We start from the raw sequence: 14,740 nt of genomic DNA, 5'->3' as shown, positions 1-14,740 counted from the left end.
AGTGGATTAAAAAACCCAATCTGTTCCCCTTTCATCCTGCATAACTGGGATGGTATGAGACATCTGTGATAGAGTGCTCCTCCATGAGTTCTCCACTGGAGCTGAAGGTTCATTGGTATCCCTCTGAATAACTTCACAGAATCACAGAATGGTTAAGGGTTGGAAGGAACCTCTGGAGATCACCTAGTCCAACCCCCTGCCAAAGCAGGTTCACCAAGAGCAGGTTGCACAGGGTCGCGTCCAGGCGGGTTTTGAATATCTCCAGAGAAGGAGACTCCACAACCTCCCTGGGTAGCCTGTAACTCCTAACATTAATTACTCCTAAGATCTTCCAAGCAGCCACCTGGACCTTTAGCCACAGGCCTGACCTGGCTATCATTGTTACTCCAGCAGTTGTCTGCAGGAAGGATAGTAAGACCCATCTGCTGGCAAAGAGGGATGTGTGGGCATTAGTCTGGTACTGCATTAATGTATGAATGTAGGTGTGGACTTTCATTACAACCAGTATGCAGTTATAGATGTCTAGTCCATGTGAATACTTGCTTCGTCTTTTCCTCACCTTTGGAGTCTTCTGATTTGTGCTTAAGACTTATGATTTGCATTATATTTAGGAACGGTACACATGAAGGCAAGGCAAAGCAAAGCGTATATTCTAAGAGGGTAAATGAGGGGAAAAGTCACCTGCATTGGAATGATAGGGCACATAAATACTTAAGTATCTTTTCTGAGTGGACCACGTGTCTCCCAGAACTTTCATTATAAATCCATGCTTTCTAATTTCAGGTGCTTCACTAGTATTTAATTTCTCTTGTAAGTGTGTGTACGTACATGTGAGGGTGTTTTGTTGCATCTATTTTAAAATTGTGTTAACATTTTTAAACTGGCTTCATCGTGTTATTACTGCTCAGCAGAATTTTAGTTGAAAACTGAGCGTAGCTTTTTATCTACATATAGATATGGCAGATCAGCTATTTTCTCCACTCCTTTTAAAAATGTTTTTTTTTTAAAAAAAGTGTTTTCTTGCAGTGGGAGATGGAAGAATGGGATATGCAGAAGAAGCTCCCTATGATGCAATTCATGTAGGAGCTGCAGCACCAGTTGTGCCCCAAGCAGTAAGCTTTTATGTTTTATGCATGTGATTCAGTAATCTCTTAGCTATAAAGAACACTTTACGTACATATATATGTAAAATACTTGGTAGACTTGCACTGCTGGGAATATCAGTGTGCAGGGTGCTATTACTGTGTGTTGTGGGTTTTTTGTGTCTGTTATAATTGGGCTTCCTATTGGTTTGCAAAAGCTGTATGTTCTAATAACTCTCCTCTAAATAATAATATTTTAAAATTACTTGTGCACAGCCCTCTATTACAACAATGAACTGGAGCATTTTATTTAATTTGGTTTTATAAAACATTGAATTACAACATTTAAGTATTTGTTTTCCAGGTTCCAAGGCATTGAGCCTTTTGGAAAAGTATTGTGCTCAGCTGGAATTGCTATGTGTGTTCGTAGCTTTGAGAGTTGGATACGGGGCAGTTCTTGCTAGAGAAGCTAAAGAGTAACTAGGGACTTTAGAGTGTACATACATGAAGTCCATTCTTGCAGATAAGGTTTTTTTTTTTTTTCCCCTCTTCCTTTCATCAGGTGAATGGGAATATATAGCATGATTTTGATATGCTAGATACCAGTTAAGTTGTTTTTAAATCTCAATTTTAATGAGAGATAGTGAAGGACTGGAGGTTTGAGGTGCTGTAGACAGGTTAGACATTTCCAGACATTGGCTGTTGTTTTCTTTGTGGTGTGTTTTGGTGTTTGGTTTTGGTTTTTTTTTTTATTTTGGGGTGGGTGTGTGGGTTGGTGTTCCCAGCAAAGTGTTGACAGATTACAATTAAAAAGGTGATTTAAATCTTATTAGTGAATGAAACAGTTCTTAATTATAACTTTTGTTAGTAACAGGGATTAAGATTTTTTTTCATGGCATTTGGGAAGTACTGAATTTTCCTTGAGACTACTGTGATTAGACTCCTCCTTTAATTATTACTCATTTTGGACTAGTTTCATAAAATGCTGTTCTATGCACAGAATGAAAGAGGAGCTGTGGGATAGTAAGTGTATTATAGAGAACTTAAAATTATTCCAGGAAGATAAACAAAAAAAGAGTCACAAATCTCAAATCTGATTCTGAGGACTTAAGGGGAGATCAGTAACCCCAAAAATGTTAGACGATGGGCCTGTACTGATGCACAATAAGTATCAAACAGTTAAAACTGGCAGTTTAAAAAGATTGAATCTACTGTAAAAATAATTTGATTTACATATTTTTCCCCTCTTATGTAGAAATGAAAACTGCAACCAACCCAGTTAATTCAATTACTATTTTACCTTCTTTTGGAATGATGTGAAATTATTGTGAATGTTTCTGTTATACCAGTTGTTGTACCATGTTGTTGTGATACTCTTATTTTCAGTGCATTTTTTATTTTTCCTAACTGAAGTATCTATCTACTATTATGCAGTAGATAACTAAATTGTGGCAAAGCTATTAATCTAACGTAACAAACTTTGTATCCAGCTTCTCTGAAGTGGCTGGTTACATTCTAATTTCTGTGTTGTGTTCTAGCTTATAGATCAGTTAAAACCTGGCGGAAGATTGATATTACCAGTTGGTCCTGCAGGGGGAAACCAGATGCTCGAACAGTATGACAAACTAGAAGATGGCAGTGTCAAAATGAAGCCTCTCATGGGAGTGATATATGTGCCTTTAACAGATAAAGAGAAGCAGTGGTCCAGGTGGAAGTGATTTTCTGTTCCACTTACTTCTTCCACACACACGCAAGGTGAAAGGGTGTGAATTTTAAGCAGATAGACTGCAAGGCCTGCCTTTGCTGCTGTCATTGCTTTCTGCTCCTCCATACCATGAAAAGTGACTCAGTTTGCATTACTACATCACCAAAAGGAGGTTATGCTAAGTTTGAGTTTAAATTAAAAGCAGAAGAAAAATATTGCATGGGTTGCACTTTGCCTCTTTCAAACATGTTTTCTTTAGTCTTTGGTGTGTTGAAGTTTCTTATTTGTTGTTTTGAACACAGTATTTTCTAAATTTGAATTTCCCTTCTAATGAACTTCTTACAACTAGCTTGCCCAGTAATTGGGGTAAAGTGTAAAATACTACTTAAGAATAAATATTGTTTTGTCCTGTAAGTTAGTGGTAATTGGGTGTTCATTTTTTATTTTTCTGAAATGTCACAAATTAAGAAAAATCTTTGTAAAATCCTGTGTTGGAAATACAGATATTCTTGCGAGCACTTTTCGCTCAGCCTCCAAGTAGCAGAGAGTGGAGAAGGTAATCCCTTCTTCCCTGAAGTATAAATGTAGTTGAGTAGTGTTCAGAAAATTTTAATAACATGTCAGAGAAAAGTCTGTCATCTGTCTCTGATGGGGACGTATTTGTGTTCGCCAACACAGCAAACTCTAAAGGCCTTTCTAGAGGTGGTAAACCTTTCAATTTGCTGAATTGAATGGCCAGTAACATAGACATAACACAGCTGTCAGCTCAAACCATACAAGGCATTAGTTATGCGAATGAACAAAGCAGCAGTCCTGTTTTGCCTCCTGGCAGAAAACGCTTTTGAATGTATTATCTGCGTTAATGAAGTGCATGGATGTGTATTGCGTTCTGAAAACAACTTTTGAGCTTTGTAACTCCTAACTTTAGATTTTTGGGTTTTTTTTTTCCCCCTGATACTCTGGAGTATAGCTTGTGATTTTGATACATGAATACTTAGAGTTTAAGCTATCAAACTGTCCATAAAAAGTACAAATAAAGCGGTTTGCACTACTGCTGCTTACTGAAACCTCATTTCAGTGTTTCTTGGATTACTGTAGAGCCACCATGTACAAATTACTCCTAGAACAACTTTAATGAGTTACTGCTTAGTTCAAAGCTTGTAAGATGTGCTCGCTATTCAGATGTTTTGTATTTGTTATGCAAATTAATACTTTGTCCTCAAATATTGCCAGTATTCCCTCAGCGTGGTACTCAGGGGTTTCCTGCCTCTTGTAAGGCTTTGGAAGTCTTGCTTTGTGGTCGGTTTCCTCCTCTGGCAAATGTAGTGGACTCTATTCAAGTTTGGAGTCTATGCTCTGCTTACTCTAGAAAAGAGAAGTAGTATTCTTAAGCCTTCCTTTTCCCAGAGAGGTTTTCTAGATTTTTCTGCATTTCCACCTGATCTGATTATAGTAGCAATTGTTTTTTTTTGTAGCAGCAGTGCCTGTTGTTATAGATAGTGTTTATTGAAGGGTTTCTGGAATGACAGTAGTTATCCTTTGCTGCTAGTGAAGGTGGTGTAGTGTATCAAGGACTAGGATTCTGAGGTCTTTGCATCTGTTCTGTACAGTTTTGTACGGCATTTTCTCTGCTAGCTCAGGAAGAAGTAATAGATTGTCTTTGGGCCGCCTTTGGTCATGAGTATTGTGGGGTTCTTTTCCCCAGGGTTTCTTACCAGTTTCTATTCTTTTCTGAAATACTTCTTGATTTTTATTTATTTATTTTGAATTTAAGTGTTAAGAACATAAGTTGGTGTTACCAGAAGAGGTAAGTGCTTAGCCTGAAGGGTTACCTTGATTACTACAGTGGCATAGAGGCTGTTTCTTGCTACGTACATTTAAATTTGGTTCAGACTTGGAAATCTCTGTTAAAGGAAATCTCAGAAGTCCACTTCTTATAATGTTTGTTTTTTCTTTAATTATCCTTTTTGTGATCTGAAGAAAATTCCCATTCCCTTCTCAAGGGTAACTGACAGTGCACTCCTGACCTTACAAGATGTCACATCTGCCTTTTTTGTTGTTTTTCCTTATTGATGAGTCCTAAGTGTATGGTCAGCCAGCTGCTGCTAAGGACACTTCTAATTATAAATCAGTATTTATTATCTATGTGAGCATCAAGGGTGAAAGAGGTATTTTTCTGTGCTTCCTAGGTTTCAGTCTGTTTCCTAAATTGTTGAAGGCTTGAGAGCAGAGATCAGTGACTCCTCTGAAAGACCATCTTTAAGTCTTTCTGTAATAAAGAGCTGTAGTGTATGAGAGACTCTAGTTGTTGTAAATTTAAAATTCATTGAACTTTCATTTTTTAGAGTAGCTCAAGAATCCTATGTGTTTAGCTTGTTGTTCTCTTAGTTTGTTATGTTATCCAGTTTCATTCCTAATGCAGGTAACTGTTTCATCAAGTTAAGAATTGGTGTTCCTTCACAAAATACAATCGATAGGCCAGCAGCATTTTCCTAGGCTAGCAGACCTTCCCGTTGGCAAAAAAGAAGCCACTTGAATTTTTGCTTAGCCATTCACGTGTTGAAGAAGTTAGTACAGTTCCTTACTAGGGCTGCAAGGTGCTCTTTACAAAGGAGCACAACAGTGACTTGATCTCTAAGTGGTGTTTGAGGTCAAACCTACCTTCAGATGTTTTGCATCATTCTTGACTATGTAAAACTGGAACTTTTAGCACAAGAAAATCTGGACTAGCTGGAAAGAAAAGACTCCGTGGATTTTGATAAATTGATGTTGTGGTGCTAAATAAAGAATCTTATTTTGTGGACATCATTGGATTTCTTTAAAGTTCATCCGTAATTTTCTAGTTGGGGTTCAGCTGCAGTAGTATTTTTAAGTTCCAAATCTTAGTGGGAATCTTCTCAAATGTGACTCCGTGGGACATTTGGAAGTAGCATATACACAGGAACCCTGCCTCTGGTACAAAATGAAATGCATTAGTGTACCAGAGATCCAGCAGTAGGTGCCCACTGATGTGGTTATGCTGGTAAGGATGTCTATATGTTCACATAAAACTTCCCAATTACTAATTGTTTTTTTTCTTACTGGTAAGTAGGGAGGAGAGAAGACCTCTTGTGCTGCAAAGTTGAGAACACAGCTTATTGACTACCTTATTGGCAGTTCTTGTGTAAATTAGGATCTCTCTGGTTTTACTTCTCTGTGAGAGTTCACTTACTACTTATATGCAGAGAAAATTTAAAGAGAATGACAATGTAAGGAACGCTTAGCAATGAGTCTCTGTTGCAATCTTGGGTTTTATTTCCAAACAGGGAGCTGTTTTAAAAAGTTAACAAACTACTTTCTTTAACTTAAATAACTTCTACTGATGAAATATTTTATAAATGTCATGCTAAATTCGTATTTGCTGATAAAATACAAAATTATAATGACAGTATAAGCTTTCTGAGCAAAAACTACAGTGACTAGACTGGGGCTGTTACTGTACCCCACTTATCTGTACATACAAGATGATTAAGCACCCTTTTGGAAAAAATTTATTAGGAAATTTTTAAATATGTTTCTGCTTAGAATTTCTTATTCAGTGTTTCAAATGCCCCTGACGAGCTAGTTGTCTAATTTCAATTGAAATTAGCAGGAACTGTTTGCCCAGAATTCCTTAGGCTATGCAGAGTGATCATTATAGTTGAAGTTTTTATTTTACTTTGGCAAAAACAATCTCTGCACAAAATATTTTAGGTTAAATTTTAAGATTTATGTATTATGCAAAAATACATGTGGTGTAACTGATATTATAGGTTGCAGGGAAAATTCCTTTTCTTTGTCATTTCAACCTACTCTCTCAATTTGATGATTGATAATAGCAAATAATAAACACTTTATAACTGCACCTTTCCAGATTAAAATACTGCAAGTCCAAATATTGCATCTAGTTACCTTTAGAATTACAAAGAGAGAAATAATTGGCTGCTGAAACACTGACTAGATACTGAAATTCAGAGTGTAGCCTAATATGAATTAGAAATACAGTATCAGTAATGACAGCATATTCTTCATAGATGAATGATGTGTCAAAAAGGGAACATCAAATGCTGCCTAATGACAAGAAAATTGAAGTGGATCAAAAAGAGTGAGTTACAGTTTTCAGATAAACTTATAAATGCTTGTTCAAATATTTGATTTGAGTGCCTTCTATCAAAGAGGTGGAGACAGATCACAGAACTTCATGACTTACCTGTATCCCAAACTTCTGTTATTTCTTACTGTTGATAAGATTTGTGATTTTTTTTTTCATCATAAACTCTGACATTTACTTGAAACGCTACCTATTCGATTTTTCTGAGAATGTTTTTTAGTTTGTTGTTGGACACTCCCAATGGGAAGTATGGAATATTCTTGTATATGTTTTCCCTACTAGTAAGCCAAAATTTTTCACACTTTCTTAAATTTATTTTTAGAATAGTAATTTTGAGCTAATGACTTCTGAAATTTGCTTTAACTTGAGCTTATAAAGTTGCTTTGATGCCTCAATGGACAATATTAGATGAGTGATTCTCTTGCTAGAATTCCAAGGGCCTGAGAAGGACTGTTATGATGACTTAAAACCTAAATATATATATATTGCTTACTGAGCAGGAGCTAGTAAGCAGATTGGAAAGGGTGCCTGTAAGAAGGTGGAGAGGAAATTACATGAGTTGTGTAAGAATCACAGCAAATAGTTGCAGCCAGAAAAAGGGAGAAAAATACAAATTAATTAGTAGATCTTTCCTGTGGCTCTAGAGGACAACAGGATATTTTTAAGAAGGAAATAGCAGTCATCTTCAGAGTCTCCTTTTAAGCTTTGTAGGAGGATATATTTTTTACTGCTGGGAGGATAGGCAAGTATCCTGTTTTTTACCAGTAGTTGAAACCTGGTAGATTTAATGGCTTGGCAGCTTCTGATCCATACAGCTGAAGTTCAGATCAACTGATGCTGTTTTGCAATATGTATTTAAGTCTGCAAGCTGTTCACATTAGGTGGAAAGCTGAGAAGCGTTACCTACCTGATGATCTAAGACTTTTCTGTAACTTTCTAACGTATATAATCCAATTGTGCACATATAAGCTCAGCTTCTCATAACAGTAGAAATTAAATGCTGCATAATTTTAACACATACATCATGGATTGTTTTGGGCTGACAAGCTGTTGTTAGATTAACGAGTAGTGAAGAGCAAGTGAAAAATCTCTTGAGGGAAGCTGATACCCTTAATACAGTAAATGTTTAATAAGCAGAACATGAAAATGTTTATTTTGAAAGTATATCCCAGATGTCACTGAACTTACATTATTATGTGGTCAGGAGTAGCTTAAAGCAATGCAAAATACCAACGTCATATTAGTATCACTTACTTGAATTCTAAGTGCAAATACCATTTTGTAAAAGAAAAAAACCCCACACTTAACTGGGGTTAAACAACCCCGCTTAAAACATTAAGTGCGTTAGCAACATTATGCAACGTCTGTGGCTGGGTAAATGTTCAATAGTTTCAGAGTAAATACGGAATTTTTGTTAGGCTTACAATTTCTTGAGATTCTAGCTTGTGTTTAAAGGATTAACAATTATTTGTCACAGTAAAAGGCCAGGCTTTTACAAAGCTATGAAGAATATATAGTAGGAATCAGGATGCAAATCACATCAGCAATTAGGCGTATGAGACTCAACCAGCAATAGCAGTAGTCATTACTTGCATATGCTTTTTGAAGTTGTAAATATTAACTGATGATGCAGCTCCTGGAAGCATTAAGGATGAATGAAGTACTTGTCATAAGTTCACCAGCACTGCATTTTAAACTGAGTATCAGATGTTCATTTATTTTTATCTGTTTAAAGTAAGCAAATACCCATTCTGTGAAATAGGCAAATATGGAGAACTTCCAAACCTTTGGCTAGAAACAAATTTTTCTTTATCCCTGCCAAGATGTGTTCTTCCTCCTTCTGCTTTTTTCTGCTTTCTGTAATTACTGCAACACTGAAGCTGTATGATTAGTACCTCGCTATTAGAAGGCAGTGCAAAGTGCAAAGAATGCAAATATTTACCAGTAACAAATCACAGGGTTTGCATCCCAGCTGCATTAGACAGAAAACTAGTCATTTAAGCACTAGTTGCAACAGCCTTTTCAGTTGCTTTTCAAATGTTTTGCACGCTGTCATTCCATGCTCTATGATTCCTGAAGGATAATGCCTTTGTAGCTTTAAAGCTTTTGCTTGTGTGCATGTAGCACGATATTTTTGTGGGTTAGTTTGCATGATAGCTGGAAATACTAGTGTGTATTGAGCCAGCAATCACATTAGTGAAGTTTTTCTTAATTCAGACAGCGTTTGCTTTAGCTAATGAGGGTGATGCACCTACTAAAAGAAAAATTGCAGCAAACTCCTCGTGAGTTTATAGATTGCTTGTGCCTTGGGGGGAAAAAAAAGTAAACTCTTCTGTTTGAATTTTCCAACATTCATAATGGCACAGTGTGCAGCTTTCAGTTGAAGGACATTTTGCATTAAAGTTAATGCTTGAATATAATAGTGATTTGTTTAAATATTTCTGTAATTTCACTGTTGGAATATGGGTTCCATGGCTTTCCTGTTTCAAGGTGTTTTAAATGTCCTGCAGGAACAAAAGCCTGCATTTTCTAGATTCCTCATAGTGATTTAGAGAGACTTCTTGATGCATCTTTTCTCCTACCTGAAGCTCCTTTTAACGTGCACACCCCCCACACCCTTTCCATAACTTAGTCCTGATTTAACATAGTTCCTTCAGGAGCTAATCGAGCTCCTCTGTGAAATAAATAAAATAGATGGTACAAACGGCATGACGCTGAGGTGAGATCGTGTTCCTAGCTTTCTTAAGAGACTGCAGCTGATGAAGCTAACCTTGCCTTTTTGGCAGCTACAGAGAATTTTTTTTGCCAATACTCTGTCTAGTAAGTTGGCTCAGTCTCTTGCCAGCATGTAGCCAACAGGGTATGGATGACAGGTAGCTGTGTAACTAGCTGTCTGGTGCGGGGGATGTTCATTAAAGCAAATGATTCATTAAATGTAAAATAGAGGGACTCATATTTCACAATACATCACATAATAGTATGAGATGATATGGGATTGCTGTTGCCTTTCCTTTTTTTTTTTTTGTCTTAAATGCTTAAAGTGACTTCTGAGGTTTTGCTAATGTGCTTGAGCACTTAAATGTAATCTGATTCAGTATTAAAACTTTTCAGATATGATTTCCAAGGGGAGGAGAAACATAACTACATGTGTTTTCTTTCTACAGGGATGAATTGTAAAAGCTACATCATCTTGACCCAAACATAGTGTTACAGTGGACTGCTCATCTCCAGTTCTAAAAGCTTTTTGAAAACCAACAGCATTGCAGCTTGTTTTGGACTTTGTTATACTGTTGTTATCAGCATGGAAAAGCGTGGTGTTTATTTTATTTTTTTAGATGCTAAGGCAAATCTGATAAAGAAATGGTGGAAAGTTTTATGTGGGCACTGTTTTATTTAACATGCCTTTATTTTACTTTCATCTGTTCGAAGTGAATTTCTGCAAAACTGCAGATAAAGACCTATGGCTTGTGAACTCTAATTTTGATGGGAGTACTTGAACACTCACTTCTCTCAGCTCCTGTGTCCCTTGGTAAAACTGCTTCTGTGCACCTTATGACACTACATAGGTAATACCAGGTTTTCTGTGTTCCAATGTCTGCTAGATGCTACTAAAAGGAGATGAACTTCGTTTTTAAGCTTTTGACATGGTCTCATAGACTAGCATGTAGTAGATACAATCAGCTGCTTTATTACCTTAAAACCAGGCATTTGTATATATTAAACTTGAAGTCGTCAGAGGTGGGTGGCTGCTCTTATCAAGCATTGCTATTCAAGTTGGACATAACAGACATGGGTTTCCTTTTCTTTCTAAAATTAATTAATGGAGTCTTGAAATTCTGTTTTGGTTTATAGGTCACTACTGATGTGATGCACGTGGATTTAACTCCGTAAATATGATACAAGCTGTGTCCCAGTCACTGAACAGTTCATGCAATGCTGCTTTGCCAAATAAAGTTAAAAGCAAAAGCGGGGTTGTGTGCTTGTGTGGAAGATTAGGGTCAGTATGTAGTAGACTACTGAGATACGGATTGCTAGATTCTTTACGAAAAAAAGATCTAGTTTGGTTCTGAAAGAAAGTTGCTTTTGGCAAAGCCATTTGCTGCATTATGTTCTCATTTTTCTAACTGTGGGCACCCAGGAAAAATTGTGGCTTTTTAGAAGGTGAATTGTTAATTGCTATACAAGGAAAGCATGATACATGCAGAAGGGATAAGGAATCCTGGACTCCTGAGCACAAAGAGAGATGCAGTTGTTCAATTTTCATATAGAAGAACAGTTGGAAGGTGATAAACCTTTTTTCTGCCTCAGGTTTTCTGTTTTGGTACTGTAAAATGTCAACATCAAATTGCAAAGCAGTACAGTAAGGTGAGCTGCTTTGGAAAAGGGGGGAAGTGTGTCTTGAGTCATCTTGCTTGGATTTGAGCAACCAGGAATTAAAGTAAACAGCATGTTGTCATTATCTTCTTCTTTTATAGTAAAAAGGATTGGAGAGTAAAATAACTTGTATAAAACAACGCATAGTGATTATTGCAAAAATATATTTGACTTCTTGTGATGGAACAGCAATAATTTTGTGATAGGATTAATCCCTGAAAGCATAAAGGTTAAAATTCAAAGGCCTCTGAATATGAAAGAGGAACATTTTAAATAACCTTCCTTTTGAAGGTCAGCCCCATCCTGTTCCTGTGTAAAAGATATGTATCAATTTATTTAGATGTTTGGAAGTTAATGTACCACCTCCTGATGTGATTGCAGCCTGGGAGCACATACACAAAGATCACTCTTATAAAGGAATTAATATAGCGTGTATTCTAGAAAATACAATTCAGAAAAACCGACGTGCGTCTGACAAATTTGTGCTAACCCACAATCAACTGTGAATCTAGTTCTTGGTGTTGAAGTGAAATATCTTTAATGATGCATGCTAATGTTCAACCTTTTGGTCACTGTATCATTCAATTTGAGTTCAGCTTTAGTTACATCTTCTCACTAATTTAATCAGTTAAATGAAAGATATGAGCTCAACTGTATCCAAATTTTTGTCTCTGGACACAGTGTAATAAGCTAGCCTAACTTGGAAGAGGCGATAAAGCTGAGACCCGGTGACAACTTTTTTGGGGAGAACCACTTCAGGAGGTGTAAGACTTCAGGGACCAAGGCTGTTGGGATTAGTGCACCCATTCCACTGAAGGGGTTGGTGATAGTCCAGGTACTCAGACAGAAAGGAGTATCCAGGAGTAGCATTTAGGAATTGGAAAATGAAAACCCCTCCATGATGGAGCAATGGTTCTGAAGTAAAAACTTCTTGGAGAAGAGGACAAGTTGAAATGCAGAAGATTTGAAGAGCTTGAATAAATGCTGTGTGAACTGTCTGAATTGCTACTTTGCCAAATAAAACAAATTGAGAGGAAGCTGTATATAGGTGTCTGTTTTTTTTAATCTTCACAGGACTTCACATGCCCAAAAAGCAAGCAAGCATGTCTAAAAATACTGGTTTACTAAATGACCAGAACTATGTGTCCATTTTCAATGTATTGCAGCAGTAACCAAGCCTGGTAATACCATATGGGATATAAGTGGAGTTTTACTTGGCTGTTTGGAATTTCTTTTAGTTCATATCTGTGTGTTTGGGGGAACAGGCTCCATGTGCAGTGTATGCGTTCTGCCTGCTGTCTGTGGTTGAATACAGCTAGCTAGGAGTGTGTCATCTGCCACTTGCAAGGATTAAAGCTTATATTTTTCTATATATTTTGTATTAGCATTGATATTGTTTTCCTTATTTTATTAAATCTGTTTAAATTTTGACCCACGAGTCTCCCTCCTTTTCCCAATCCCCTTCCTCAGCTGGGGAGGGGAGATTGGGTGAGAGAAACACTGCTTATTGTTTAGCCCTGGGTGTGGGCTAAACAGAGACACAGCTGTGAGTGCTCTGCAGGCAGAGAAGAGCAGTCTGGTGTGCTGTATGGATGCTTTCTGTTTATGTAGCAGGAATTACCTGTTTATTTACTATTTCCATTCAAACTAGCCAGCTAACTTGAGGGCATAGAGACCATAACATGATTTTTTTTTTTTTTTTTTTTTCGGAGGGAAACTAGCACACATAGGGTGTGCACCAGCACTGCTGATCGAGGCCACCTAGATGATTCCTGAAATGTTTTGTAGTCAGCGAGTTTGAAATGGGCAGTAACGCCTGGAGCAGGGGGCTCTGTGTGGTAGGCTCCGGAGCATCCAGCTGGCAGCAGTTCTCTTCATTTGTGCAGTGTTTTTGTGACAGGGTGACAAGCTCCAGGGTTTTCAAGTGTTGAGGGACTGCAGAATTAACCATCAGCACAAAGAGGTAAAAAAAAATGCCCAGAGGAAAATTCTGAACTAATAGTGCCATTCCTGCCAGAAAGAAGGGTGTCAACCCATTCTTACAACAGCAATGTTTTCTTCCTCTTACTCATTAATGTGCCCTAGGACATGCTGCATTTGATTTAAATGAAGTTCACAGAAAGAGGGTATGATTGCAATTCCTTCTTGTTTTTGACATGATGCAAAGGATGAGTAATGCAAACCAAGCTCATGATTTGTATCTCGGGTTCCATTTAGCTGATTTTTGAGGTGGAACACGTTATGATGCAGTTAGAAAGATCAATAATACTAATTACCTTTGTGGAACCCTTGTTCTTTGTCCCAAACAATGTGGAAGAGGTATTCTGCTCAAGTGAGTGAGCAGTGGTCCTGGCTCAGCAAAAACGCACGATGAGGTCATGCAAGCACATTGTGCAGAACAAAACGACAACCAAACAAAAAAAACACAGAGGGGAAGTTTTCCCAAAAGGCAGCATGTATGCAGGGGGATGCAGGAGAGGATGAGGTCTGAAATTGGTCTTTTGCATTTCAGGATGTCCAGACTTTACACATCAGGAAGTGTAAATTAAGAGTTTAAACGCTGTGGTGTACAATAGATGGGTTCAAGCATGGGGTTTAAGTTGGTTTTGTAGGCTCAGAGAGTTTGCTTTTGTTGTCTCTGTTTGAGATTTTTGTCTGTCTGCTTGTGACTGTGAAAGGTTGAGGACCAGTTGTGGTATCATAACCTCTTTTGCCTTTACTATAATCGCTGTGCACTTGTGTGCTCAGAGCACCCAGTGGCCAGGTTTGGGTTTCCATGCCTCAGCCAGGTCTGAGGAAATCAGCTTGCTATAAACTTTCTTATACGTGTCCTGCTTATCTCCCACATTTCATCCTTGACATACAGGGCTGCTTTCTGTTCCAGGTGGCAGCACAAATTCGTAGTGCAGCTGATGCATTCTGAGTTTTCCTATGAAAGGCTGTTATTGTTCTCTCGCGCTCTTGGCAGGGTGTTAATGAGACGCTCAGCAGAATGTGCTCAGGAACTAAAATCATATTTCTTTAAATCATGAATTGAATGGACATAGTTATTGCTGAAACATGTATGGAGGAGCTCCAGCTGCCCATTGAAAATTGCTTGAAAGCTTCAGGAAGGAGAAACGGAAAGGGCTCACTTTCACCAAACTTGAAAACGGGGAAGACTTAATCCCGTATTTTCATAAAGATTGTTGACGGACTTTCTCTGAGATCTCACGTCGATCTCGGATGTTTCTTTTCATGTTTCTTTGTAGTCCAGCCATTTTCATCATATGCTTCTGAGGAACTGACCTGCTATGTATTCTTGAAAATGTTCCCTGAAGCTACTGAGAAGCTGAAGTCCTATTTTCAGCCATGTTTAGGCATATGTTTGCATCTTATGTGTCTTTATTATGAACAGATTAAGTATCTTGTTTACCATGTTCTGCTAGATCCTCTTTTTTGCTGTAATGG

At 37.6% G+C, this 14,740-nt stretch overlaps 1 protein-coding gene across 2 annotated transcripts in view; it reads left to right on the top strand.

The window, feature by feature from the left end:
• PCMT1 (protein-L-isoaspartate (D-aspartate) O-methyltransferase) overlaps positions 1 to 12,333 on the top strand; it is a 34,831-nt gene extending 22,498 nt beyond the window's left edge. Inside the window, exons 6-8 of one of the 2 annotated variants that reach the window (XM_068405531.1) lie at positions 1,027 to 1,112; positions 2,621 to 2,790; positions 10,081 to 12,333. In XM_068405531.1, coding sequence (XP_068261632.1) covers positions 1,027 to 1,112; positions 2,621 to 2,790; positions 10,081 to 10,093 — 269 coding nt within the window. In that variant the 3' untranslated portion in view covers positions 10,094 to 12,333. Of the gene's footprint in view, positions 1 to 1,026; positions 1,113 to 2,620; positions 2,838 to 10,080 lie in introns of both variants that reach the window. The other variant, XM_068405540.1, reaches the window with a different exon arrangement.
• Positions 12,334 to 14,740: the final 2,407 nt, after the last annotated feature.

Source organism: Nyctibius grandis, chromosome 1, assembly GCF_013368605.1.
Source record: "Nyctibius grandis isolate bNycGra1 chromosome 1, bNycGra1.pri, whole genome shotgun sequence".
NCBI lineage: Eukaryota > Metazoa > Chordata > Aves > Nyctibiiformes > Nyctibiidae > Nyctibius > Nyctibius grandis.
The sequence above is the reverse complement of the archived record's forward strand: the minus strand, read 5'-3'. Positions and strand labels throughout refer to the sequence as shown.